The sequence below is a fragment of the Hypoxylon fragiforme genome (genome assembly GCF_022984875.1).
Source record: "Hypoxylon fragiforme strain CBS 206.31 chromosome Unknown GGS25scaffold_2, whole genome shotgun sequence".
Lineage (NCBI taxonomy): Eukaryota > Fungi > Ascomycota > Sordariomycetes > Xylariales > Hypoxylaceae > Hypoxylon > Hypoxylon fragiforme.
This window is the reverse complement of record NW_026054757.1, coordinates 4,412,216-4,437,020: the sequence shown is the minus strand read 5'-3', so window position 1 is coordinate 4,437,020 and position 24,805 is coordinate 4,412,216. Positions and strand designations below refer to the sequence as shown.

The following is a 24,805-nucleotide window of genomic DNA, read 5'->3' as shown; positions in this document are numbered from 1 at the left end:
CCTATAACCATTTACCGTCTCGTCGTAATTCCATCGTGTTACTCTAGTACATTGCAGATGCTTTCATGTTCTGTTTCGTAATATTTAGTATTCAAGGCTATGGTGGGATGTAATCTTCCTCATAAATAGGTAGGTATATATGAACTTAATGTGCGTGAAGATGCAGGCATGATTTTGCCACGATGGGATTTGACGCCCGGTGAGACTTTGATGTGAGACTGAAAAGGGGAACACCCGGTCAAGACTCGACCACCACCCCTGAACGCCGAACGACTTGCATAGCTACCACAATCGAGAGAAAACACTCTAAATATATCCAGCATGAGATGGCATGATACGATAGTTGAGATACTTTAAATCGTGTGACAGCCCTCCAGTTGCTTTCAAACTGGAGAGTGATCTTGTCACTTACCCTCCATAGTGTTTCGCCAGCCTCACTCCCATTGTATTCACACCTAGCCTGTCGTTCGTTATACCAAACGGTTGATCATGCAACCAATCACGTTGGTGGTCCTTGTGGCCGTTTTTATTGGATTCCTCGCGTTTCATCTATTCAAGCAGTTCAACGAGATGAACCATCCACGTAAAATCCCCGGGCCTACCTTATTGCCGTATATTGGACGAATACACGATCTTCCCATCAACTTCATGTGGCTAAAATTCAAGGAATGGGCGGATCAGTATAGCGGCACGAATGGATTCTATTTCACTGAAATGCTTGGGGCTAAGTTTCTAGTCGTCACGGACGAGAAGATTGCCGAGGAACTCCTAGTCAAGCGCGCGAAATACAATTCTGACAGGCCAATGGTTAGATCTCTGTTCGATTCAAAGAGCACGTATGGGTCAATGGAATACCTCCCCCTAATGGGAAGAAACCGTGAGTATGCGACTTTCTAGTAAGTCTGGTCTTGTTCAAAGAAAATAACTTGAATTAGAATATTGGGCTCGGCAACGTCGGTTCACGCACTCATATCTAACTGAAGCGAGCAATGCGCAATACTACGGCGTGATGTACCACGAGGCGAAGCGCTGGCTCGCGAGACTGATTGAAAACCCGGATGATTTTGGCTTTTCATTGGAGGACATGGCATCTAAGGTGATGTGCCAATTGACGTGGGACGATATCGAACTTAGTGAGTACTGCACCAAAAGTGCATGGGGTCTTTTGACCCAGATGTCACCTGCTGGGCCGATCACGAACGTTTTGACACCCCTTTGGCATTTGCCTGAGATGATGAACCCCTGGAAGATTGCTGAGCACAAGCGCCACGATGAGCAACAGGCGTGGTGGATGGAGCGTTTGATGACTACGCGGAACAAGATGGCTCTGGGTGTTCAAAGACCCTGCTTTACGAGCCAGTACCTGAATAGGGGCGAAAAGCGATCGAGCATTTCTGGCGATTACGAAGCTTCTTCGGTCATAGGTATGATGGCTCTGGTGGGCATTTTTACAGTAGCCGGTCCATTGTCATATTGGTTAGTATCTATGGTACATCATCCAAAATGGCAAGCCGCTGTGCAGAAGGAAATCGACGAAGCTTGTGAAGGGAGATTACCAACTCTTGATGATTCGCCTAAACTCCCTATCCTCCGAGCTTGCATTAAAGAGACAATGCGATGGAAGCCAAACGTACCGACTGGTTAGTGAATTACTCTCTGTGGAAAAGGTTTTCGCATACTTACCTAACTATCAGGGGTTGCACACGAGATGGAGGCAGACGATGAGTTTCGTGGTTATTTCCTCCAAAAGGGAACAAGAATCTTACCTCTCGACTGGTGTGTTATTCTTGTCATTGTATTCGTGTTCCTACTAAACAGCACAGGGCATTCCTTCGAAATCCGGCCAAATACCCCGACCCGGACAACTTCAGGCCTGAGCGCTGGCTAGAGCCTGGGTGGCCAACATACGAGGAACCACTCAGCGTATACCCAACTATCAAGGGCATGACTTCATTTGGCTGGGGTCAGCGCCAGTGTCTAGGACAAACTCTCACGCAAGACGAATTGATAGTAGCGTGTAGTGCGCTGAGTTGGTGCTTCAACCTCAAGGCAAAGAAAGACCCTATTACCGGGAATGACTTACCAGTTCCCCTCGATAAATCGAATTCTCTTCTAATCATCAAGCCCGACCCCTTTCAGATGGCGTTTGAGCCTCGGAGTCAGGCTCGAAAGGAGGAGGCACAACGATTATGGGCAGAATCAAACGCGAACTACCAGAGGGAAAAGGAGGAATTTCTTAGAAATGCAGAAATGAGGAAAAGAAAGATAGAGGTCGTATAAACTGCATAGCAAGGATCTGGTATAAACGGCATATCCTGACGTCTTTCGGTATTTGATTTGGAGTCTTAATTACTATTTGGATACCTCCCTTCCTGCCTAATTATGGCCCTAATAACTAGTATGGTAATAAAGAGATAGCGTTAGTTACTAGTTGGTATTAATCATATATAAACTCCATCGCGGTCCAAATTAAGACAAAAGCCACATTCCAGAATAACCCTCTGTGTCATTTTACTGCTCTCTCTGTCGAATATTCACGTGTACTCCTATTAGGAAAAAGGGGCTTGCTCTGTCCGCTCTATGTTCTTGTCCAAGGACATAGTACATTGTGAGTAACCCGGTCGTCACCACGGACTACATATTGCCACTACTTGTAGTCTTCTTAGTAAATAACAAGATACTGACGCGGAATCTAACGCAAGCTTCGGTTCACCCTATAGCTACATGTATCTAAGGTAACACATGATTAAGTTGCCGATAGAAGTGGGGCAAACCTTACGGTAGATATCATCCTCCTAAGTAAGGGGGGAAATTTCTACTCTAGGTAGGTATGTATAGTAGCTAAAGAGGAAGTCTCGTTTCATTGTCATACCACTGTGACGACTGAAATCAGAAATCGAACGATGGATAAAGGCAAAGTGCTCCAACTTGTGTGAGCTTCCCCCTCGGAGGAGCAAAGAATCGACGTCTTTCGTCTATATAACGTGGAACCCGACAACTGCTGTGCGTTTTCGCAGTCAAGTAACGAGAACACGCCTACATAAATTCTCTGATCAATACACCAATCAATATACTACTACATATAGCTTGTATATTACCAATATGTCATCTATGGCTGTCCCTCCCGAAGCTGTTCTCGGTACTACTGTTGCATTCTCCTTCATCTTGTTTGGTAAGTAAACATGTGTTCAATCCAACAGGACCAGTTCTAAACATAAACATTACTGCATACAGGTAATGCTATCACGCAATCATTCATGGGAGTGCCAGCTTTGCTAGTCGATTTCCCATCTCCCTCATCCCCTGAGCACGCCGCTCGAGCTCGATTGCTTGGTAGGCAGTGGCCAGTGTTCTGGGTTGTGGGCAACCAATTCTTCCGACCCATTAGCACACTTGGCATCTTTGGCTACGCCTACACGTCATGGATTGCCTCATCTCAAGGACCTAATGGCGTGTTCGGTGACTGGAAACCGTACGCGTTCTCGGCACTATGCCATCTCATCACGGTTGTGCATTCTGCACTCAACATGCAGCCCATCAACGAGAAGCTTGATGCTCTGCGAGAGCCCAAGGGCAGAGTAGACTCTAAACAAGCTGAGAGCTATGCTCGAAAGTGGATCAAGTTCAACACCGTGCGTCTCATTACTCCAGTCGTTGCTGGGACCTTGGCGCTATTCCAAGTGTTGAGAAAACATTAAGTTGATCATCAGGGAAGGAGACGCTGTTTGATTACATCGCCACTCAGATTTCGAAAGGGTTATCCTATTTTGAATGCCCGACTGGGCGAAGTGTTCATTCTCTATATAAAAGTCGTGCTTTCCTATTGCCTCTCAAAAACAATCTAAGCCACGGTTGTCACCTATGTACCCTAGATTGGGACTCGTTTGGAGAAGTTAAGCGCGAGTGGAGGAGAAAACTAGATAGTGCTTCAGCAGTCACCTACCAGGGAGGAAGACGTCTGAAATTGTAGTTTAATCCAACATATTTAAACTAAACATATTTGCGGCCAAGTGGGTAGAGATGGTGAATGTGTAATCGAGCAGTTTCGGTAGACTGGTAAAGCCATTGCTGAAATATCGTTTCCCATAAAGGCGGTTTCAGGTAAATCTTCTTAGGAGGCACAAAAAAGTTGTTGCATGATAGTTGACTTGACTTGATTTTCATCGGACTCCCCCATCAAGCAAAACTCAAAACATGATCCCTTGAGCTAAGTATAATAGGAATATTAAAACAACAACTTGCGCAAGCCCCAACCCAAATAGCAACGCCATCGGCATAGACTCCGAAGTCCCAACCTTGTCTCCTTTCCTCCATTTCGCATGAAAGTTGGATGCGTCGCAGTCAAAACTCTCGGGTGCATGCTCCCTGGCCATTTGCAGTGCTTTCGCACTATCCACGAACTCTGTGACCCTGAGAACCTGTGTACCGTCCGGGGAGAGCTGAATCAACAGTACACATTCGTTTATCCACTCGCCAGCTCCATTTTTGAGCATGCCCTGCATCCGTGCGTGAACCGCCACCATGCTCCCTGGTCCGTCGTCCACGATAGACTTTGGCAGCATTCTAAACTCGTCGAATACACTGAAGATACCGGCTGCGTGTTGGGCGAAAGCTTCTCTATTCCGAGGCTTCATACCTAGGCTTTCCGGAATAACGTGGTGGTGAAAGTCCGGGGATGTAGTCATGAGAAGCTGTGGTACCGAGAGACTTCCGTAGCCATCCAGAAGCGCAGCAACAGTCTTGCGTCGGCGAGCGCGGGCTTCGTCCATGGTGGCGACCGAGGAGGTGTGCTAGGACCGTGCGTGGCGTGGGGTGTAGTAGGTAGGGAAGATGTAGGGTGTAGATTCTTGCCTCCCTTGGGGGTGACTGCCAACGAGTGCGATTGACCAAGAACACTGGCGGAACATACCCACGAGACATCGGACGGGAGGGGCGTAATAAATCTATAACTTGTCTCGCAAGTCCCCAAACGAAACGACGTAATGCTACGAGGCGTTCCGCGTAAGTTCAGAGCGGACGCTGACAGCTTCGGGTATGCGAAAGGTAAGGCCCGACATGCTCGCCGAAAAGGATGTCAGGAGAGTTCTGCCAGCTAAAGTTTGATGTCGTCGACGTATGCCGACGCGCAATACCTTCGATCATTGACCCTACTAAATAACCCCAAGCCGTTGCATTGAATTTCTCAAATCATTTGATACAACAGCAATAATTCGATTCTTAGTTCTAAGAAGTTGAATCATCATGTCCAAAGTTCTCCTCGTCACGGGTGCCACGGGAAAGCAGGGAGGTGCAGTAATCAATGCACTTCTTAGCCTTGATCCTAAGAACTTCATAATCCTCGCCGTTACTCGAGACACCAGTAGTTCCAGCTCGAGGCGCCTCGTCCAAAAGTCGCCTTTGATTAAACTTGTACAAGGCAATCTAGATAATGTCCCTGCACTCTTTCAAGAAGCTCGGAGGGTCCATCCCCAGCCCATCTGGGGTGTCTATTCCGTGCAGGTATCGATGGGAAAAGGAGTAACGCTCCAAAGTGAGGTCGCCCAAGGCGTAGCTCTCATCGACGAGTCAATCAAGGCAGGCGTCAAGCAATTCGTCTACAGTAGTGTTGAACGCGGTGGCGATGACGCTTCCTGGGATAACCCAACCCCCATACCACACTTCCAGAGCAAGTACCAGATCGAGCGACACCTAAAGGATATCACAAGCCAAAAAACCTCGAATGAGAGCATGGAATGGACGATCTTGCGCCCGGTTGCTTTCATGGATAATCTGGCCCCGGGCTTCCCTACCAGGGTCTTCACGGCGGCACTACACAATCACCTAGGGAATAAGCCGATGCAGTGGGTCGCAACGTCAGACATTGGTGTCTTTGCTGCTAAAGCGTTCATCGAACCCGAACGCTGGAGTGGGAGAGCTGTTGGGCTAGCCGGAGACGAGTTATCATGGGAGCAGCTCAATGCCGCTTTCACCAACGCAACAGGATCCCCAGCTCCCGTGAGCTACTGGTTCTTTGGGAGCGTTCTGACGTATATGGTTACGGAAATATCCTTGATGATTGGCTGGTTCGCCAGCGACGGGTATAAGGCAGATGTAAAAGCTCGGCGCAAGGACTATCCCGAGATGTTGACGTTCGAGAAGTGGCTAGTAAAAGAGAGTTCATTTGAGACGAAATAGATATAAATCATGATGGAAGAGATGAATGGATGTAATTCATCCCAATAAATGTATTTTCCTGCCGAGAGCCAGTATGCGCGTGCGATGGGTATTATGGAATGTAGAATATCAATTTTAGATATTAGTTAACTTAGTCAAAGAAGAAAAACAAAATGAATCAGAAGTTAGGACGCTGGTAAGGGACAAAATTAGTTCGCAAAGCCATGACCACTTTTAGCCCTAGAGGTCACTGTTATTTAAGTACCTAAATACTAGGTAGACACCTACGATAAGACGGTAAAAAGTTGCGCACCATCATTTACAGCACATGGAGCAGAAGTAAGCCGGCCATTTCCAGGCACAATGCATGTCGCATTGCCCTCACTCTCCGGCGCAAAGGTTAGACTTGTCCCTCCATTAAATGGAAATAGCTGCCCGTTATTAGTCTCGCCCTCTGTTTTCTTCATTAGCGTTAAATATAAAAGAAGAGGTATCCATACATCATGTACGCACCTCCAGCTGCTCGTCCTCCGCAAGAGAAAACCGTCACCGTATCACCAGCAGGACGGCGGCCGTCGAAACTAATGCACCCATTCGTCTTCAATCAATGTTAGAGTGTTTCCCCAACTGAATGGGAACGGTCCTACCCGTAGGTAGTCATAACTTACCAAGCTACTAACGATCAAGGCAGAGTTCTCGGCATTGTTGTGTTTACCCGCCGTGATCACATCGAACTTTTCATTAGGAGTTCCTGCACACGCTACCAACGTAACTGGAATCAGATTACCGCGGAAGTCTCCTGCTGTAGGGTCAATGAACAGACACTCGCCGTTTTGCGCCTGTATGCTGACTGAAGTGAAGGCGCGCGTAGCGGTGTCGTCCCGTTGGTGCGCCTCAGCTACCGCTGAAGGCTGCAGAACGCCACCGGCGCGAGAAACAGGTGTGCCCTGCGTGGGGTCAGGCTTTTCTCCAGTGCTTGTCGCTGTTGGTGAGGAAGTGACTCCTAACGCAGATGTTGTAGGATCTTGGCCTCGATCCGGTGAAGTTGCGGTGGAAATGAAAGCGGACGTTGTCTGGATGCCAATTTGGCTGGTTGGAGCACTAATTCCAGTTGATGCGGTTCTATTGGCCCCTGGATTGTCGTCAAACGTAAACAGCTGGTCGGCATTTCCCGAGGTGCAGGGCGCAATTCCAACTGCGTCCCTCTCAACAGTGAAGCAAGACTGCAAGTCGTTCGCGGGCGTCAACTGAAGTGGCTGGCGGCCACCATGGAAAGGGAACAATTGAGAATCGGTGACTTCGCCACTTCCGTCTGCTCGTCCACCACAACTAAACAATATGACTTGGCTGCCACTTGCACGCCGTGGATCGAAGTTGAAGCAGGCGTTCGTCTAGGATTCTCTGAGACCTGCAAAACCCATGGGAGGGAGTGTATTTGAATACGAACCAGAGTACTAGCGACGAGCATTGAGTCATCAGCATTGTTATGCTTGCCAGCTGTGATGATATCCCATCCTTGCCCGCTCGTGGATTCGCACTCGGCTACTTGGATTGGTGTGAGATTTGCTCGAAAATCACCCGAGAGCTCATCGACAAACAAGCATCGTCCGTCAGAGGTCTGTGGTAAATGCTATCAGCGACATTCGGGGGGTTTCTCCTTGAACTTAGTCTTACACGTATTCTTATTCCAGAAAAGGCCTTCGTCGCTGTATTGTCTGATTGCTGGGCCTCCTCAAAGGCCGCTTGGTTGAGTTCGGTTACGGTTCTTCGTGACACGGTAAAAGATGTTATGGGCGACGCAACCACCAAAGATTGCAAAATGAACAGACTAAGTATGCATGGATGCATTATGGCTAGCAAGTCAGTTGTATCACCAGCTATGCTAAAGTAGGTGTGTGGTACAAATGAATCGTAATGCAAGCAAGCGGAAAACTGAAACCTTCAAGTTTGCACAGCAGGACTTGAATTCAAACAGACAAACGAGGTATAATGGATATTCTTTAAATTATGCATATTGACCTCTCTTGAACTCAATAGTCCTTGGGTTATCGCAATGGTTATAAGTAAGATTCGAGGCGACATCGTGGAACGCGATGCGAAGCGAGAATGATGGCCGACTCCTTTTTTTAGAATGAGGAGTTTTATCAAGTTTCAAAGCAATTCCTCCGGCGCCTTTAATCTCTCCAAACTATAAGGAATTAGCTAAATGAATAAATAAATGCCCATCGTAAAGTAGTGATTATTGATAGGTTTCCAGAAATCTTTCACGAAGCCCCTTTTTCATAGCCGCCCACTCAAGACGATAACTAGCCTTCTGGCGGTTGGCTGTTAGCTATGTATCTCCTAAACGAAGCGAGAAGTTTCATCGACCAAGTAACTTACTTACATACCTACATATATGCATACACACACACATGCATACATACATGCAAGTACAGATGTAGTACTGTATGTGCATGTGTCTACAGTGTATTGATACAATTAAGCTCTTGCGTACATGGCTTGTGCATGTGACCACCCAGGTAGGAAGCTAGATAGACAGGGTAGCAATGCCGAGAACAACGAGAACCACGATGGTAAATAAATCCACATCTGATGGACCTCTCCAAGATCTTCGGCTTAGGAAGGCCAAATCTACCGCGTAGCGAGATCCTTAGGTAGGTATGAATGTACAGTACCAAACGATAGGCCAAGCACTTGGGCCGAAACATTACCACTTGAACATACCATATACGAACTAGATAGGCATGCAAATGTTAGGTCTACATATGTAAGTTACAGACACGCATAGGTTCCTGTGTTATAACCATATATATATATATTGCATCGGTGACCCTTGCCGATAATACGAACAGTCGTGGACTCGTGGTAAAGGTGCACTACGTTGCTAAACACACCTTCCCCTGTTACATGGTAGTTATTGGTAGGCTAAATTGGTTGGCATAGTTGCACATATGATATGCATCAATCATACTATGCATCGTACTGTAGTTAAGAGAATCAATAATAGTAGATAGTGCATCTAGTTCTCTTTGCGTCCTTTATCCGCAGATGTCCTTGGGACCTTCTATAACCATGTACCGACCCCGTACTTCCAAGTCCCTACACGAGCCAGGCTAAAGCTTACTAGGTATCATACCTGAACGCACCTACTAGGCTAGGTAAGGTACTGTAGCTTAGCTGCACTATTTACACGAACATGAGTTGCTTGATCGGGAAGATGCAGAGCGAATCCGTCACGCCGCTATCACCGCAGATCAAATATCGAATGGTTGGCAGAATTGCAACAAGTCAATGTCACCATAAGTTCAAGATATAAGACGTGCTCTCGCACCCGACTTGCGAACTACCTTGAGAATTTCGCAAAGTTCCTCGCTTGAACTGCAATCACACAGTCGCCATCATGAAGTTTCTTCGTTCTCTCTTGGTACTCGCACCCTTGGCGGTCGCCTTGCGACTCGACAGGCGGGGTATGGTCGTATACGATGGCTACAAGGTCTTCCGTGTAGTAGCCCCGGCGAATAGTGCTGCAGAGTTCGAGGCGCAATTGGAGTCTCTTGAGGCCATCGATCTCAGTCACAATCACGGCCACGTAGATGAGGCACACTTCGATATCGCCGTCCCGCCTGAGAGTCTCGCCAGCTTCGAATTGCTAAATCTCACTTCAGAGGTATTGACTGAGGACCTCGGCGCAGACATTGCTCGCGAAGGACCCCTTGCCGAGTATCGCAGTGGTTAGATTGTCTAAACTTCAACCTGTATATAGGATCTAACGGTAAATAGAGTCGGATTTAGTTGCAGCAGCTGCTCTGCCGAGTTTGTCATGGTTCGACGCATACCATGCTTACGACGATCACTTGACGTACCTGAAAGACATCCAATCATCTTTTTCGTCCAACTCAGAACTGATTACGGCCGGTAAATCATTCGAAGGGCGAGATATCCAGGGAATTCACCTTTGGGGGAGCGGTGGGAAAGATTCAAAGCCTGCCGTGTATTTCCATGGTAACGTCCATGCTCGCGAATGGATTACCTCCAAGGTACCTAAATAGACTGGAAACCATTGGAGAAAAGTGCTGACAAGAAATCTTAAGACTGTTGAATATATCACATACCAGTTGGTTGCGAACTACGCCAACGACACGACTGTGAAGGGCTTCCTTGATAGCTACGACTTCTACATCTTACCTGTCGTTAACCCTGATGGTGAGTTGAGCTGAGTTCACTTTCCAGAGTTTAGCTAATTACAACAGGGTTTGTCTTCACGCAAACTACAAATCGCATGTGGCGTAAGAATCGGCAAACTCGATCGGGCACCTCTGCTGTTGGCACTGATATCAACCGGAACTGGCCATACAAATGGGATGGTGAGGGATCGTCTACGAGCCCTGGAGCCGGTAAGCAATTTTCCTAGCCCTTGGTATTCTTCTCTTGGTTTTCAACTATAGATGCTAACGAAATTTTCGATCTTAGAAACGTGAGTAGTCAAACTTCAAGTACCGTCAGCTCTCAGACTTGAAACGTACAACAATCAGCAAGTAAAAGGGTAGCACTAACCCTCATATAGGTACCGCGGCGTAGCGGCTGGCGACACTCCCGAAAACACTGGAATCCGAAGTAAGCGCATCCTGAAGGCTGACTTAAGATGAAGAGTATACTGACTGGTTCAAGCTTTGGGCGATGAATTAGCTGCGAAGAACGGAATCAAGCTATATATTGACTGGCACAGCTATGGACAATACATTTTGACGTAAGTCTATTTCACGGTGGGAAATGTCCTACTCAAAATGGTTTACTGACATACATCGTATCTTAGTCCTTATGGCTATTCATGCACAGCAGAAGTATCAAACCAGGATAAGCAGGATTCGCTATCCAAGAACACTGCTTCTGCTATTGCGAAGCCATACGGAACAAGGTTTACAACCGGCCCAACTTGCGCTACCTTGTACGCAACCGCAGGTGGTAGTAACGATTATGTTACCGACGTTAACAAAGCAGAATACGGGTTAGTAATATATCTCCCAGGTTGTAACCCCTCTCTGACAGATACTGATTTAATTCTAAGATGGGCGATTGAACTCCGAGACACTGGCCGGAATGGATTTGTATTGCCCCCAGACCAGATCCTGCCCACCAGCATTGAGTCATGGGAAGGAATGAAGTATCTTTTTGCGAACATGTAAAGTTTTACAAGATAGATCTATAGTGATATCATGATTTTTAAGTAGAATGAGACTGCGAGACGGGCTTACAACGGCCGTATATATACTGGTATCGAAGTGTTTGTATCGTCTTTCCAAGCATTGTACCCTGCAGCCATCCATCAAAATTCTTTGGATCACACGATCCTTTATATTAAATATTTATTCCTCCGATATATCGTCAAGCATTCTACCCTTATTTCTCTAATACGTTGGCGACGCATGTACCAGCGATAATCGAGTCGAATGCGTATTGGTGTTGTGTCGGAGAGTTCTAATCTCTATGGTTTTATTGTGTTTCCCTATCTGTGCTGTGTTTCTGAGGTCGTCGGACGTGGCTCTTCCTTCACGGTCCATTCTTGTTTTATCGAAATCAACCCCATTTCAAGACCTTCCCCTAACACTCCAAATCCCTTGAAAGGCTCTGGTGATTTTGCGATAGTTGCCCGATACCCAACTTCCTCTGGCCTTAACCGCGTCTCAGACGAGTCATCATTGAGTTGCCGAAACCGCCGGGTGCTATTCTTCCTCGCTATGGCGTCAACTGATGGGGTGTGAAAAGTCGCTGTACCGTCGGGCAAATATTCACCGCCGAAAAGGGGGCGTAGAACAATGACACAAGCCAGTGTCACGGCGATACAAGGCTCCAGAGCACTGAAAAGAATTGCGTGCGGCATCGTGAAAGTAACATCTTCGAGATCTATGCCAGCAATGGAAATGATACGCATGACGCTGACAACGCAAGTCCTTTAAATAATACTTGTAATTAGCGAATATGTGGATGGGGAATATACGAGGATAGATGGGGTTTAAGACACTCACAATATTCCAATGCCAAAAGTTGCGGCCAACATCAACCGCTTAGTCCATGCCAATTCCAGACGAAGCAAAGAGGGCATCGGCATGAGAAGAATAACCAGATCGCATATCATGCTAACAGAACCTGTCACGAACCATGATATCAATGGGTTTCCGCATGTTCCGCCTCCCTCGATAGACTTGTCCCAGGTATACTCGAAAGGTCGACATGCCACAAAGGGGGTGAGTATAGCTCCGAGAGCCCTTTATGTTCCTACTCGTTAGAATCTCGAGATGTAAACTTCAAGGGTGGAGTAGGCTGTACGTACCATAAGAATATCACCACGCAAGTAATTCTAGCTGTTACAATGAAGCTTTGAATCACAAAGATTCTTGCGAACAGATGAATGATGGATATTCTACAGAAACTCAGGCCAAGCGCCCAAAAGATCTGGAGTGCTACCAGGTGCTGCGTATCCACGTATATGTCAGTAATGCTCTTCTATTCGCTCTTCGCAAGCTTTAGAGTGTTGCTGATGGAAGAGCGCACCTTCATAAATACGGTAGCACCAGATTCGATGCCGAATCTATTCTGTATATCGTCGACATGGAAACCTAATCCACCGACGAAGACCGCTAAAAATACCGCGTATATTAGTTCCCAGCTAACTAGTCATACCACAAAACGAGAAGCTCAAAATAAATACGGACCTGAGATCGTAATCGCTTGATAGCAAACCACAAAAAGCTGAATAATGGTGTCAATTTTTGTCTCTCGCTTGATTTGAGTATGTAAAATGGCTTCCAACATACACACGATATCACGATCAAATAGTCGCTGGTGTCGATTGGCCTATTGGCCTTATGCCTCGCCAAGATGCGTAGATAGACGACGACAGCCGGCAAGAGGCTAAACGCTACTCCGCATCCTATTAGGGCCTTCTGATCTTGGGTCTCGATGGGGAAAGTGAATGTCATAATATCGTCCGGAGAACATTCGTACGAGGCGGGCGAAAATGGACGACGCCTCACAGAGCGTGTAAATTCCACAAGTTGGGCGTTTCAGTAGTCATTGAAAAGAGAAGCAAGATGGTAGAATTCGTACTCTGGGTCTACATCTGCGCCTAGGGTATGTTTGTAGTTATCTTTATTGAGCCCTGCTCGTGATAACCTATAAAAACAACCCATAAAATTGTAACGGGTTCCTGGTAGATAACTGCAGGGGGCTGATCTGATTTGGTTCGTTTAATCAACCCTTCCAGTAACTCCTAGGTAAATTGTTCAACCCAAGGCCTTTTTCTCACTGCGAATTCCAGATCATACGTACTGATATGTTTCACCTCAGATAATAAGTTCGTCGCTTCGTTCGTGAATCTCATCTGCAAGCAGCGGTGAAAATGTGTTGCTCCCACGAGATCCTAGAAAACCAGGAGAGCAATTCACAATAACGGAAATTTTTCAACGCATTGACCCGTATTCTAACTAACCAGGGATTGTGCTACCAGACCCCTTTGAGCGGGTCTGAAGGGTATAAGTGGTGATCCGGGACCAGTCATAGGCCTGGTCAACAGCGACGGAGACGATCCCTAAGCCGAGAGGTGGAGCGTTTAGAGAAAAGACCTAACCAAAATATGGCAAGGCTAGAGATATACTACGACGTACACCCGTGCAAAAAGGCTTTAAAGATGGCACTCCATGTGGTAGTAACCTTGGAACACTTTAGCTTACTGAATACCACAGTTTAATACAGTGCTACTCATACATAGTGTATTCTCTTGAATGCTCTTCTGCCGTGATGAGACGGTCGAGACCAGAGAATCTGTTGATACCCCAACCCATTGGCCTCGCTTCCGACATCAGAGCCCCGGTTCAGATAAGCGGGTACGAGAGTAACAACCAGGTTTCTGTGTTCTTGTCATGAAGAATAGTTACATGCACGCTGATTTATTGAATTCATACCCAGAGTACAGTATTCATGCAACTATGCTTCTTGACTCAATTATCAGGTTCATATGCGCCTTGGGACGATATAATGCATTAAGTGAGCAACCGCTTCGTTCATTCTTTGACACTACACGTTGTAGAAGGGGAAAATCGCCACTTATTACCGTGTAGGGGGAAGAGAGGGGGTCTGAACCCCTTTCCCGCCCTAGCAAAACTCCTAGCAGATATCCACTATATTATGGTTGTTCAGGCGCAGCAGGTTTCGTTTCTTGGGTCTGATATGGCCTATCAGACGAGCCGTTTAGAAGCACTGCACCAAGAATCAACGGTTTGCCTAGGAGTTCAAAAGTAATAAAACCTCCATCAACCCCAGACTAACGCTGGATCCTAGTCTCTGCTTGAGAATGCTAGTGATAGTGTGTGACGGGCTTATGTAGCACGTCAATAGGTACAAAATACGATGATCGCCCAATTTTAAAATGGTCTCATCACTAACTATTAGTATTAGATCGCCTAGTCAATTGCGGTACGTAGGCAGTTAGTTAGTAGGCACTGGGCAGTAGCATTTATTGGTGCCAATACTTCGTACCTACACCTAGGTTACAACCCGTATTACATAGCTACTAGTAACCGTAACGTCATACCTAGGTTAGGCAGTTTGTAATTAATTGGCTACTTTATGCAAACGCAGTGGAGTAGAGAGGCCTTTCTCCCTTACTTCCTCCCTAAAATCAAGATACACAATACCACATAGGTTAATAAGTACGGCATTGGTGAGGTAAGTACCTAATTAACTATGTAGCAGTCTTGATGGCAATGTCGCCTTGGGGGCCAGCCATCACAAGAGCCGCATTTCGCATCAAGGTGAGCATTTTTATACACTATGTATGTTAGGTACGCGTATCTTCAGTTATTTGGGTATTTTATTGATGCTTTTATGTCAACTATAGTCATAAGCCTACAACTACAATAACTATACTAGAACTTCTTTCCGAAATGGGATAATCTTTCTGTGCAACATTTTCAATATACATACGTGGACAAGTTGTCATAGTTGTCATATACTGAAGTATTTTCTTTACAATGACTATAATCATTAGTTGCAATTTTGTTCAAGAATAATCACATTTGTGTTGGCTTTGCCGTTTTTTATATGCCATATGTATATAATTTCAAGGTCCATACACAGTTGTACACTGTTATGATTCATATACAAGAAGTAGTTAGGTAATATGCATTACACGATATAACAAATTTCTTGGCCTTTTTTTTTACGAGAGACGCGTTATCAAAAGATCTCAACGAGAATGATGCCTTGATACAGAGTAAACATAATCTATTCTAGTACTGGGCAAGGTTGCTTAACTCTATGTCCAGGGCCAAGTATTAATAATTTGTTCCCAGCTCGACTCAGGGGTAACCAAAACTGTTATCATACCTAGGATTCAGAGGCACCTTAATCAAATCTATTATGCTAAATGATGAATGGGTCTTTTACAATATAGACGGTCATGTGCTCTACGTTCATATTGATTTTCTTGAGATATTTTAGACGAGCAGGAATATCAGTATGAGACTTTTGGACTGCACATTACAGATATACATAGATATTGGAGGAATGATTCTCCATGAACTAGAAACCACCTGTTACTTCAATTTATAACTGTCCGTAAGTACACAGGCAATGGGTAGGTAATCCTGATTCGTATACCTACCTAGGTAGTAATGGACACTACACTATGTCTCCATACTACCTAGGGTAGCTATGTAGGTATCGTAATTATCTGTATAGCCCTTTGAGGTATGGTATCACGGATAACGGCATGGGCTTGGCTGTTGCTACCATCGAGTTTCAGGAGACACTACTAATCTGGGATCCAAGTGTTGCAAAAGAGAAAAGACCATGTGTATGTCAACATTATCAAAATGCCCTTCGTCAGCCACCAACATTGCACACTTATGTGCTTGGTTTGGTGTAACCACAACTATGTACGAAGTAGTTAACTCGTAATAAGCAAGCAATAAAGTTGGCTTTTACGCAGAAGTCACTACTACAGTGTGCAACACGCTTATACAAAGATAAAGGCTTCCAATCTACTTAACTAGCTTAGTAGATTACGAAACTAACCTAACATAACGGCGCCAATGGATGGTAGTAGATTATGGCTGATATCACGTCACACAATATGAGGCTCTTATTTGAGGCTTATTCAGATAGCCAGTACCAGGGCCACAACTATAAAAAGTATAAAAATCATTTTGAGATATCCCCTCGAGACCCAACACCGGGCTTTTTAGCGCCCCCCATATTTTGAGCCTCGCTGGCGAATAAAATACAAGAGCTTGGACCTACTCTCCATATATTTATCTGAGCTTATTTTGAACATTTTGTACACTACTTCTAAGAGAAAAATCAATTAAACTTTTGATACTTGTACGCGTCTTTCTTTGAATATAAGGCATACCACTCTTATTAATAGTTACATACCTTTCATAAAGAACTACTTACAGTAAATTAACAACTTATGTTCGATTTAGCTGGCTCCCCTATCGCCATCTTAAATATATTAAAACAAATAAGCAACATATCGTTATTATTAAACCCATCGCCGTCGGTGTCGTCGTTAATAAGGTTTCTCGAGCGTTGAAGGATGAGTACAAACGAGACCAAAAAATTAAGTACCACGCGTTGCTGCTACACGTAAAAACGCGCCTATTATTTGAACCGGTACATAGTCGATGGTAAAAAGCTGGTAGCGAGCCTGGCCCGTGTGAGGTTTTAGTGGGGGGCGCTAAAAAGCCCGGTGTTGGGTCTCGAGGGGATAATAGTAGGCCTGCTTCGTGCAAAAAAAAAAATCCCTTCCTTTTGGTCGCGTTGTTCATACTTGTGGTGTACAAAGTAATTATAGTCCTTCCCTTTTGGGAAACGTGCTAGTTGCGTGGGCCAATCGGAAGCAGTCCTGGTTGATGGCCTTGGTTACTATAGAACATCATGATATCATACGTACTACTAGTCTACTAACATGCTATGTAGTACATAGTATGTGCATAGTATGTAGTAAGTGAGCTTAGGTAGTGTCATCGTTTCTGGTAATTATCGTTAGTATTAAAAGGCAGACAACTGTTGTGCTTGGATACATCCATGCATTTTAAAAATGCTGAAAAGTATAATGATTCACGAACTACCTAGGGTATGCGAGACGAATGTACAACATAGAATAAAACGGCAGGCCCTAGAAGTACAGAGATATTGCCTCGGAATGCAAGTTGTCACAATATGCAATGCATCAAAGATAGGTACTGCATATCGGTTTTAAACATATACATATTGTGGCTCTTATAAAGACGCCATGCGTGGTGGTATCTATTTTAATTTAGACAACCTCATGAGCTCCTTCATTCTTGAATCCGGGTCTTCACGCCCCTGTTTATAGATGGGAAAAGAAATCTTAAAAGAAGACCGACCCATCTGGCGTAAGTGTTGAAGGACTGTTTGGATCTCCTTAGCCTTAGTAATGGCATGGTTATCCAAACCTTTGCTCTGCATTTGTTGGACCTGAAACCGCCCAAAGACAAGAAAAATTAGTAAATCTGTGCACACTTGCCATACGCCTCAGAATTTGTGATGTAAACCGAAACCATTTTTCCCTCTGTAATGAAATGTGTGCCACCCAATAGAATCGCATTGCAATTGCAGCAAACATACTCGTAATTATACCCTTTCCTATGAACGCCAAAGATATCCTTATGGGACGTGAGTATTACCAACTTCCTTCTGCTTCTGATCCCCCAGTCCCTTGATCATCTCCATCTCACCCCTATCTCTCGGAACCTTGCTTCTCTAGGTAGCCTAGTGACATCGTAAGCACACAGCTGCGAACTGGTATATTGCTGTGGTATGGATGGCATGGCACTATTAATACTCTTGTCGGGTTCCGTTTGCTTCCTTCAAGAGACTTATCTCAATCTCACCAAGAGAAAAGTCCTGCTGTTGCATTTTAAGAGATAGCCACGCTAGGAGTCGGCGCCCAATTTCTGTTGGCAATCCTGATGGTGATAGAGACTGATACCAAAACGGACCTACATAACAGGTCCATCTAGCATGGTGCCCCCCATTTCCATGTTATCCATGGGGACGTCCATGCCGGTGCCTCGGGTTTCTAGGCCGGACATACGCGTCTCTATCCCTCCCATTCTATTCTCCATGACCTCGAGCCGCTTTTCGATTCCATCTAGTCGCTGTTCAATTCTATCAAACGCTTGCGACATATCATGACCCATTCGGTCCATCTTATTCGTGAGGCTTCGAATGCTTTGTGCGGTAGGGGTGTTCTCTTGGCCTGCCTGGCTAGTTGCGAGTCGGGGTTCATGATTGTGTTGGTCTACTTGAACCTGGAAACGCCATCGGTTGCCCAGTTGAACTTCGCAAACTGCCTTAGCCTTCCAGGGGCAATCGACCTTGCGGGTGCTAGGGTTGCGCTTTCGAGCAGTGCTGGCATACTTCACTCCGCCACGGTCGCATACCAAGTCGTATCGTGTTGGCTTCTGATCACGGTAATTGCTGGCTCGCAACTTCACAATGCCAAACCCTTGATCCTTCGCGACTCGCTGTATTGAGCCGATTAGATCCTCGAAGGATGCAAAGACACCTTCGGGGGGTGACTTGAGGGCGCCCGGTGGGGATGGATCACTCATGGTGACTGGGGTCGCTGGGGTGGTCGTAGGTCCCGGGCGTGGGGTGCTCAAGGCACTAGTGTTCCCGTTCACCACGACACCCGCGGCGACCGCAGAGTGGTGGGGAGTCTGCGTGAAGGAAATGTTTGCGGTGTTGGGCGGGTTGTCGTGGAGAGTCGGAGGCGTCGGGTACGAATTGAAGTTGAAGTTATTATCAATTACTCTGCCCGCGATAGTGGGGGATGAAGACACGCCGGGTGGAAAACCGAACGCTCCCACTGTATCAGACGCGCTACCTGGACGCGGCACGGTGGGCGGTTGACGCGGACTGTGAGAAACAGTCCGAAACGGCGTACTGTGGTCGGAAGAGGAGGAACTTATTTGTTCCGGTGTTGGGATGCGACCGGGAACAGGTAGCAGGTGTTGATGAGATAAAAGAGTAGGATGCACCTGATGCTGTTCACCGTGTGAGTTTGTTGTTCTTTGTAGATTATATCAAGGAAATTGGCTGTGGTAGGACAGTGGGAGAAGGGGAATTGAGGACTTTGGAGGACGAAGATCGGGGGAACACCAGAAAAGAATTGGTTGGTGGGTCCATAATTCTCGAAGATGTTGAGCTTGCTGGTTGGTTGGATATTGTGGGGCAGGAAACCAAAAAAGTATCTTGCTTACCTGAGGTGCGCGTGCACGGTTCATTTCCTGGCTTGATGTGAGAAAGATTGCACCTGTTGTAGGCGGGAATACCTGAGGAAGATTGTATTGGGGTGTTTGGAGTGCCAGCTGGCCCAACTCGGGCTGCAGCTGACTGGGATGCAGCTGGGAGGGGCGTGAGTGATACTGGGGTTGGGGCTGAAACTCGATACCCTGGGGGTGGTGATAGCCAATGCCTTGCATTCGTGGCTGATATTGCTGCGGCTGCTGACGCTCATTAGGCGCACGCGGCGGCATCGTTAAACTCAAATGTAGTTCTCGTTCTTGAAGGGGAGCAGTAGGATATTCATTGTAGGCATTTGTACCAACCGTATCATTTGTAACATCAACAGAGAAGTTAATATTCTCCCAATCGTTATTCTTTTGGATCCCCGACATCTTGTATTCCATCGCGGCAATTCTTGATAATACTTGATTGCAGAAAGAAAGGAAAGAATATTCAAGCTGGCAAGCTTCAAAGCTTCAAAGTATTTTGTGGATTGAATAAGAAGATAAAGGTGCAGAGAGAGAGTCTGTTATGGCTTCAAGTCTTGGTGCGAAAAGGCCTGGAGCTGTTCTCGGTGGTTTGGGTAAGAAGGACGAAAATGAAAAGTTGGACGAAAAGCAACTGGAATTAAGTATGAAGCAGTTGAACTTGCTGCACATCAAGGTACGCGACTTTTCCCATCCACTAACCCGCTTTCCATTCACTACGATAAAATTTTCTATTTTTTTGATCGAATCGCCTAGGTGACCATTGCAGTCCGAACCTTATTTTTCTTGTATTATCCATTGTACCGAAGAAGAACTGACACCTTCCGGGCAACAAACAGTGCCGAGAGTTACGCACCACAGTCCAGCGGATGCTTGAGACGATACCAAACAATGCTGCTACTCGTATGTACAGTATATATGTGCTCTATATAACAATACCACTAACGTGCAAATAGCCCAAGAGTTTTATGAGTCCTTTATCAGGTCCATAGACAACGCAAGCAACCAAATTAAGGACTTCAGCTCCCTCTACAATAGCGAGCAGAGCAAGAAGGCTTTGGACCAGGCCAAAAAGAGCCGCGAGGCTGATCCAAAGGGTATTAAGCCTTGGAGGGCCAAGGACCATCCTGACTGGTTGGATATCGCTGAGTAGAGTCCTTTTCAACAATCTCTGGGGGGCTTGATCATACAAAGACCATAGGATCTCGCCAGGAATCACTTAACTCAAAAATCTACGAAGGGATGATTTTCATCTAGAACGACCATGGCACTTTTACTACTAGGCTATTGCATAGGCTCGCGATGTCGCTAGAAAATCATGGTTTAGGTTGAATCGTTTGCGACAACATTGGAATTGCAGGACGCGTCAATACCAAAGCAACTTTCGTTCGATAATACATACATATGTACCTACTAGGTAGGGTACCTAGTAGTACACAAGTTACCTGCCATCTACCTAGTAATTGTAATCAGAGGTCAATTTGATACTCATAAAACTGACTATTAGTACTGTCACTGGTGTACTGCCTGAGGTTGAACGTCTGAGGTTACAATACATAGTACCTAGTAGGTATTGACTAATTAAAGTTTACATAAGCGATAGCCGCCAACATTGAAATACTACCTAGTAGTAACTACTTACATGTAGTAGGTACATACTACCTAGACGTAGGTACTGCCTCAGGTACTTAGAAAGTACCTATGCTATGGTGTTTTGTCGACTGTATCAAAAGTAGTGGGGAAGTACCTTGAAGGCGCAAGGCTTCAAACATTGAATGTCGCACTTGCCTTTCTGCACATGTGCCCACTAAATCGGCTCACACCCCTCGACCCCACATGCACCAAAAATTCGTTACAATTTTCCAAAACTTGTGTGCATTCTGTTTTCACATTTCAATTTTGCCCCTCCACGCTCAACTTCGCCTTTATTTCCTCTAGGCGAGTTCATCGCAATTTTTCCCACTTCCTTGCATACTGCATTATCGCAACTCACCATTTCCGGTTGAGTTGTTCTTAATCCATTTCTTTCTTATTCGCATCCATCAACAGTATCCGCCCGCTCTAGTTAGCAACATCCAGGATGTCTCGATTTTTCCGTAGTGGCGACGACAGCTCCTCTGAGAGCAGCTCCGAGGAGGAGGAGCTCTACTCCGAGGAGGAACAGGAGGCGAAGGAAGAGTCCGAAGAGGAAGACGAGGAAGATGAGGATGAAGAGGAAGAGGATTCTGATGAAGATTCTAGCAGTGATGAAGAAGGCGGAAAGAAATCCGGCGCGGCTCGTTTCTTACGTGGTGACGATTCTGAGAGTGAAGAGAGCGATGATGACACTCCTAAGACGTTGAAGAGTGCAAAGGACAAGCAGCTCGCTGAGCTCGAAGCCATAATAGACACCATAGAGAAGCGCCAGAAGATAAGCGACTGGGGCGCCGTCTCCGTCGGTAAGTCCATCAGACTGATAATTTGCAGATATATTTTGTCGGTGCTAACCCTTATTGTGTAGAATTCGACAAGCTCAACAGACAAGCTGCTAAGATCGCCGAACGTGGACGAACGCCAAAGCTTTACATCAAGGCCATCGTCGAGTTGGAGGATGCCATGAACGAAACGATTTCGAAGCAAAAGGTCACGCCCAAGAAGATGAACGCCACGAGCGCTCGTGGTCTCAATGCTATAAAACAAAAGATCAAGAAGCTCAAGCAAGACTACCAAACGCAGGTGGACTCATACAGAGATGATCCTCTTGATTTCCTCGCCTCGGAAGATGAGGAAGAGGCCCCTGCGCCAAAGCCAAAGGCGGCGAAGACAGATATGTATATCGAGCAAGTCGATGATGACCAGGAAGGATTTTTCACGGTTGGAAAAGGTGGCAGGACTCTTCAATTTACCCCCGAGAGCATTTTCAAGCACCTCCGTGGAATTCTAGAGTCTCGTGGTAAGAAGAATACGGATCGTGTTGAACAAATCAAGATCATGGAGAAGCTCTATGAAGTCGCTGTTACCCCATATCAACGAATCAAGGTCCTTCTCACCATCATTTCCGCAAGGTTTGACCTTGGCTCTGGAGGAACGGCATCTATGCCTTTAGAGCATTGGAAGGCTGCCGAGAAGGAGATCTCGATCTTGTTCGAGGTACTCGAAACGAACAAGGAATTCGTAGTGATCGAGAATGCGGAAGAATGGGACGACGATGAGAAGCCGCCCACATTGCAGGCGGGCGAAAAGTACATCAAGATCCCTGGAAGTATCGTCTCATATGTTGAACGACTTGATGACGAGCTTACTCGATCATTGCAGAGCATCGACCCTCATACTTCGGAGTACATCGAGCGACTGACTGACGAAGGCTCCCTATACAACGTCATCTTCCGTGGTCTCCTCTATTACGAAACTCTCTCCAAGGATGAGTCCCTACAGACTCCCCAGGACAGCCTGAATCGTATAGTAATGCGGAGATTGGAGCACGTCTACTTCAAGCCTTCCCAGGTTGTCAAAATTCTCGAAGAGAATGCCTGGAAGCCAGTGCCTTCTGACGTGGAGTCTGCCATTACCCCAAGAGGAAGCATTACAGACGCTACCAACTTACTCAATGTTCTGTGCAATTACCTGTTCAACAATAGCGAGGGTATTATTAGAGCCCGCGCCATGTTGTGCCAGATTTACTTTCTCGCCCTACACGACGAATACTACAAGGCTCGTGACATGATGCTCATGTCTCACTTGCAAGAGACAATCAGCAACTTTGACGTGCAGACACAGATCCTTTACAACCGGACGCTGGTGCAAGTGGGTTTATGCGCTTTCCGAAAGGGACTTGTATATGAGGCCCAGAACACCTTACAGGAGATCTGTGGTAGCGGCCGACAGAAGGAACTGTTGGCTCAGGGTGTCATGATCCAGCGATACTCCCAGGTCTCTCCCGAACAGGAGAGATTGGAAAAGCAGAGACAGCTACCCTTCCACATGCACATCAACCTCGAGCTTTTGGAGTGTGTCTATCTAACTTGTAGCATGCTCCTTGAGATCCCACTGTTGGCGCATACCGGTTCCTCGCCAGATATCAAGAAACGAGTCATCAGCAAGACCTACCGTCGTATGCTCGAGTACCACGAAAGACAAATCTTTACTGGCCCCCCGGAGAATACACGTGACCACGTCATGCAAGCATCTCGTGCGCTAGCAGCAGGTGAATGGAAGAAGTCTATCAACTTCGTTCACAGCATCAAGATTTGGGACCTGATGCCGAACACGGAAGAGATCAAGACCATGCTATCGAAGCAGATCCAAGAGGAAGGTCTACGAACGTACCTCTTCACATATGCTCCCTTCTACGATACTCTCGCCGTCTCTACGCTTTCGTCCATGTTTGAACTCGAGGACCGCAAGGTCGCCGCAATTGTGAGCAAGATGATCAGCCACGAGGAATTAGCCGCTGCCCTTGACCAGGTTACGTCGACCGTTATCTTCCGCAAGGGTGTAGAACTATCACGTCTTCAAAGCCTGGCCCTCACGTTGTCAGACAAGACAGCGCAGCTTATCGAAACCAACGAACGCACCCTCGAGCAACGTACACAGGGCACAGCAAACGCCTTTGATCGAAGAGGCGGGCAAAACCAGCGAGGTGGCCGAGGTGGTGGACAACGAGGTGGCCGTGGCGGCGCCAGGACCGGCGGAACTGGCCAGAGACAAGCTGGTGGCACACAATTCACTGGAGGTGTATTGGGTGGTGCAGTCCGAGGCTAGGCAGCTAGCTGGACCCCAAAAATCCGCAGTCTTCTTTCTCTCGTTTGTATCTACGGCATGGGGTTGGGCATGGCTTTTTAATGAAAAGGCCTCAGTATGGGACTAACCCAGTGAAATTGCGGGCGATCACCCGCGTTAGCCATGTTGCTAAGAACTAAAGTATGGCTAGGTAGAGAATTGAATTTTTTTTTTCGAAAAGAGTAGAGACGATGGTAGATGGAGTCTAGAGAGCAACTTATGCTATTGTGCTTGACGTCGTTTCATGTCTTGACAGTCTAGCTCCTTTAGGATGAGCTAGGTGATCTACGATATGCCGTAAACATCTATGGTCGTGCGGTCGGTCTAAAAGGAAAGTGGATGTACAATACATTACTCTAGGTTAGCTGGTGGGCAATACGAAAGAATTTCTAAAACCAAACAGAATTAATAACGGATATCTAAGTAGTACTCGTAACGCATTAGTATACATGAGATTATTACCTACCTCTGATTCACTGAAACGAAACTTTGACATCCATAAGACATCAAAGGAAGGCAGAGAAGTCTCTCCTTGAGTCTGAGAACTCATACTCAGGCAGGCAGGCTACCTACCTACCCTCCATCATTAC

The 24,805-nt window shown here is 46.2% G+C and overlaps 9 protein-coding genes across 9 annotated transcripts; 6 read left to right on the top strand and 3 right to left on the bottom strand.

Annotated features, from left to right (window-relative positions):
- Positions 1–489: 489 nt before the first annotated feature.
- GGS25DRAFT_518906 (cytochrome P450) lies at positions 490–2,280 on the top strand (the record flags this gene model as incomplete). Its single annotated transcript, XM_049263615.1, has 4 exons — positions 490–877; positions 936–1,640; positions 1,695–1,776; positions 1,824–2,280. The coding sequence occupies 4 exons, from the start codon at positions 490–492 to the stop codon at positions 2,278–2,280; spliced, it is 1,632 nt and encodes a 543-aa protein (XP_049120790.1).
- Positions 2,281–2,816: 536 nt separating this feature from the next.
- GGS25DRAFT_155155 (uncharacterized protein) lies at positions 2,817–3,943 on the top strand. The gene is made up of 2 exons (XM_049256440.1): positions 2,817–3,172; positions 3,235–3,943. Exons 1-2 carry the CDS (start codon positions 3,103–3,105, stop codon positions 3,696–3,698), a joined length of 534 nt encoding a protein of 177 aa, XP_049120789.1. The 5' UTR covers positions 2,817–3,102; the 3' UTR covers positions 3,699–3,943.
- Positions 3,943–5,005, bottom strand: GGS25DRAFT_155126 (uncharacterized protein). The gene has a single exon (XM_049256437.1). The coding sequence runs from the start codon at positions 4,767–4,769 to the stop codon at positions 4,188–4,190; it is 582 nt and encodes a 193-aa protein (XP_049120788.1). The 5' UTR covers positions 4,770–5,005; the 3' UTR covers positions 3,943–4,187.
- On the top strand, positions 5,006–6,344 carry GGS25DRAFT_155151 (NAD(P)-binding protein). The gene has a single exon (XM_049256439.1). The coding sequence runs from the start codon at positions 5,242–5,244 to the stop codon at positions 6,172–6,174; it is 933 nt and encodes a 310-aa protein (XP_049120787.1). The 5' UTR covers positions 5,006–5,241; the 3' UTR covers positions 6,175–6,344.
- Positions 6,332–8,554, bottom strand: GGS25DRAFT_155134 (uncharacterized protein). Its single transcript, XM_049256438.1, has 7 exons — positions 8,536–8,554; positions 7,828–8,467; positions 7,601–7,771; positions 6,977–7,544; positions 6,822–6,913; positions 6,667–6,751; positions 6,332–6,607 (listed from the first exon to the last, which is right to left on the bottom strand). Exons 2-7 carry the CDS (start codon positions 7,999–8,001, stop codon positions 6,438–6,440), a joined length of 1,260 nt encoding a protein of 419 aa, XP_049120786.1. The 5' UTR covers positions 8,002–8,467; positions 8,536–8,554; the 3' UTR covers positions 6,332–6,437.
- A 465-nt stretch (positions 8,555–9,019) lies between these two features.
- Positions 9,020–11,499, top strand: GGS25DRAFT_155070 (uncharacterized protein). The gene is made up of 9 exons (XM_049256436.1): positions 9,020–9,887; positions 9,937–10,193; positions 10,248–10,359; positions 10,407–10,550; positions 10,627–10,630; positions 10,721–10,770; positions 10,825–10,903; positions 10,970–11,161; positions 11,222–11,499. The coding sequence occupies exons 1-9, from the start codon at positions 9,557–9,559 to the stop codon at positions 11,337–11,339; spliced, it is 1,287 nt and encodes a 428-aa protein (XP_049120785.1). The 5' UTR covers positions 9,020–9,556; the 3' UTR covers positions 11,340–11,499.
- Positions 11,500–11,569: 70 nt separating this feature from the next.
- On the bottom strand, positions 11,570–13,353 carry GGS25DRAFT_155066 (uncharacterized protein). Its single transcript, XM_049256435.1, has 6 exons — positions 12,969–13,353; positions 12,867–12,903; positions 12,706–12,791; positions 12,485–12,624; positions 12,180–12,419; positions 11,570–12,104 (listed from the first exon to the last, which is right to left on the bottom strand). Exons 1-6 carry the CDS (start codon positions 13,131–13,133, stop codon positions 11,660–11,662), a joined length of 1,113 nt encoding a protein of 370 aa, XP_049120784.1. The 5' UTR covers positions 13,134–13,353; the 3' UTR covers positions 11,570–11,659.
- Positions 13,354–19,864: 6,511 nt separating this feature from the next.
- Positions 19,865–20,762, top strand: GGS25DRAFT_154985 (uncharacterized protein). The gene is made up of 3 exons (XM_049256434.1): positions 19,865–20,133; positions 20,297–20,360; positions 20,414–20,762. Exons 1-3 carry the CDS (start codon positions 20,002–20,004, stop codon positions 20,608–20,610), a joined length of 393 nt encoding a protein of 130 aa, XP_049120783.1. The 5' UTR covers positions 19,865–20,001; the 3' UTR covers positions 20,611–20,762.
- A 525-nt stretch (positions 20,763–21,287) lies between these two features.
- On the top strand, positions 21,288–24,615 carry GGS25DRAFT_478978 (eukaryotic translation initiation factor 3 subunit C). Its single transcript, XM_049259990.1, has 2 exons — positions 21,288–21,895; positions 21,958–24,615. Exons 1-2 carry the CDS (start codon positions 21,538–21,540, stop codon positions 24,195–24,197), a joined length of 2,598 nt encoding a protein of 865 aa, XP_049120782.1. The 5' UTR covers positions 21,288–21,537; the 3' UTR covers positions 24,198–24,615.
- The last annotated feature ends 190 nt before the right edge of the window (positions 24,616–24,805 follow it).

Coding starts and splice junctions, on each gene's coding strand:
- GGS25DRAFT_155126 (XM_049256437.1), bottom strand. CDS start 4,769: ATGGACGAAGCCCGCGCTCGCCGACGCAAGACTGTTGCTGCGCTTCTG.
- GGS25DRAFT_154985 (XM_049256434.1), top strand. CDS start 20,002: ATGGCTTCAAGTCTTGGTGCGAAAAGGCCTGGAGCTGTTCTCGGTGGT. Junction 20,134..20,296: donor TGAACTTGCTGCACATCAAG/GTACGCGACTTT, acceptor GGCAACAAACAG/TGCCGAGAGTTACGCACCAC. Junction 20,361..20,413: donor ACCAAACAATGCTGCTACTC/GTATGTACAGTA, acceptor ACGTGCAAATAG/CCCAAGAGTTTTATGAGTCC.
- GGS25DRAFT_155066 (XM_049256435.1), bottom strand. CDS start 13,133: ATGACATTCACTTTCCCCATCGAGACCCAAGATCAGAAGGCCCTAATA. Junction 12,792..12,866: donor TCAAGCGATTACGATCTCAG/GTCCGTATTTAT, acceptor CGGTATTTTTAG/CGGTCTTCGTCGGTGGATTA. Junction 12,625..12,705: donor GTGCTACCGTATTTATGAAG/GTGCGCTCTTCC, acceptor GTGGATACGCAG/CACCTGGTAGCACTCCAGAT.
- GGS25DRAFT_155134 (XM_049256438.1), bottom strand. CDS start 8,001: ATGCATCCATGCATACTTAGTCTGTTCATTTTGCAATCTTTGGTGGTT. Junction 6,914..6,976: donor ACAGGCGCAAAACGGCGAGT/GTCTGTTCATTG, acceptor TTACGTTGGTAG/CGTGTGCAGGAACTCCTAAT. Junction 6,608..6,666: donor CGGAGGACGAGCAGCTGGAG/GTGCGTACATGA, acceptor TGAAGAAAACAG/AGGGCGAGACTAATAACGGG.
- GGS25DRAFT_155070 (XM_049256436.1), top strand. CDS start 9,557: ATGAAGTTTCTTCGTTCTCTCTTGGTACTCGCACCCTTGGCGGTCGCC. Junction 10,360..10,406: donor ACCTGTCGTTAACCCTGATG/GTGAGTTGAGCT, acceptor TAATTACAACAG/GGTTTGTCTTCACGCAAACT. Junction 11,162..11,221: donor GTTAACAAAGCAGAATACGG/GTTAGTAATATA, acceptor TTTAATTCTAAG/ATGGGCGATTGAACTCCGAG.
- GGS25DRAFT_478978 (XM_049259990.1), top strand. CDS start 21,538: ATGTCTCGATTTTTCCGTAGTGGCGACGACAGCTCCTCTGAGAGCAGC. Junction 21,896..21,957: donor CTGGGGCGCCGTCTCCGTCG/GTAAGTCCATCA, acceptor CTTATTGTGTAG/AATTCGACAAGCTCAACAGA.
- GGS25DRAFT_155155 (XM_049256440.1), top strand. CDS start 3,103: ATGTCATCTATGGCTGTCCCTCCCGAAGCTGTTCTCGGTACTACTGTT. Junction 3,173..3,234: donor ATTCTCCTTCATCTTGTTTG/GTAAGTAAACAT, acceptor TACTGCATACAG/GTAATGCTATCACGCAATCA.
- GGS25DRAFT_155151 (XM_049256439.1), top strand. CDS start 5,242: ATGTCCAAAGTTCTCCTCGTCACGGGTGCCACGGGAAAGCAGGGAGGT.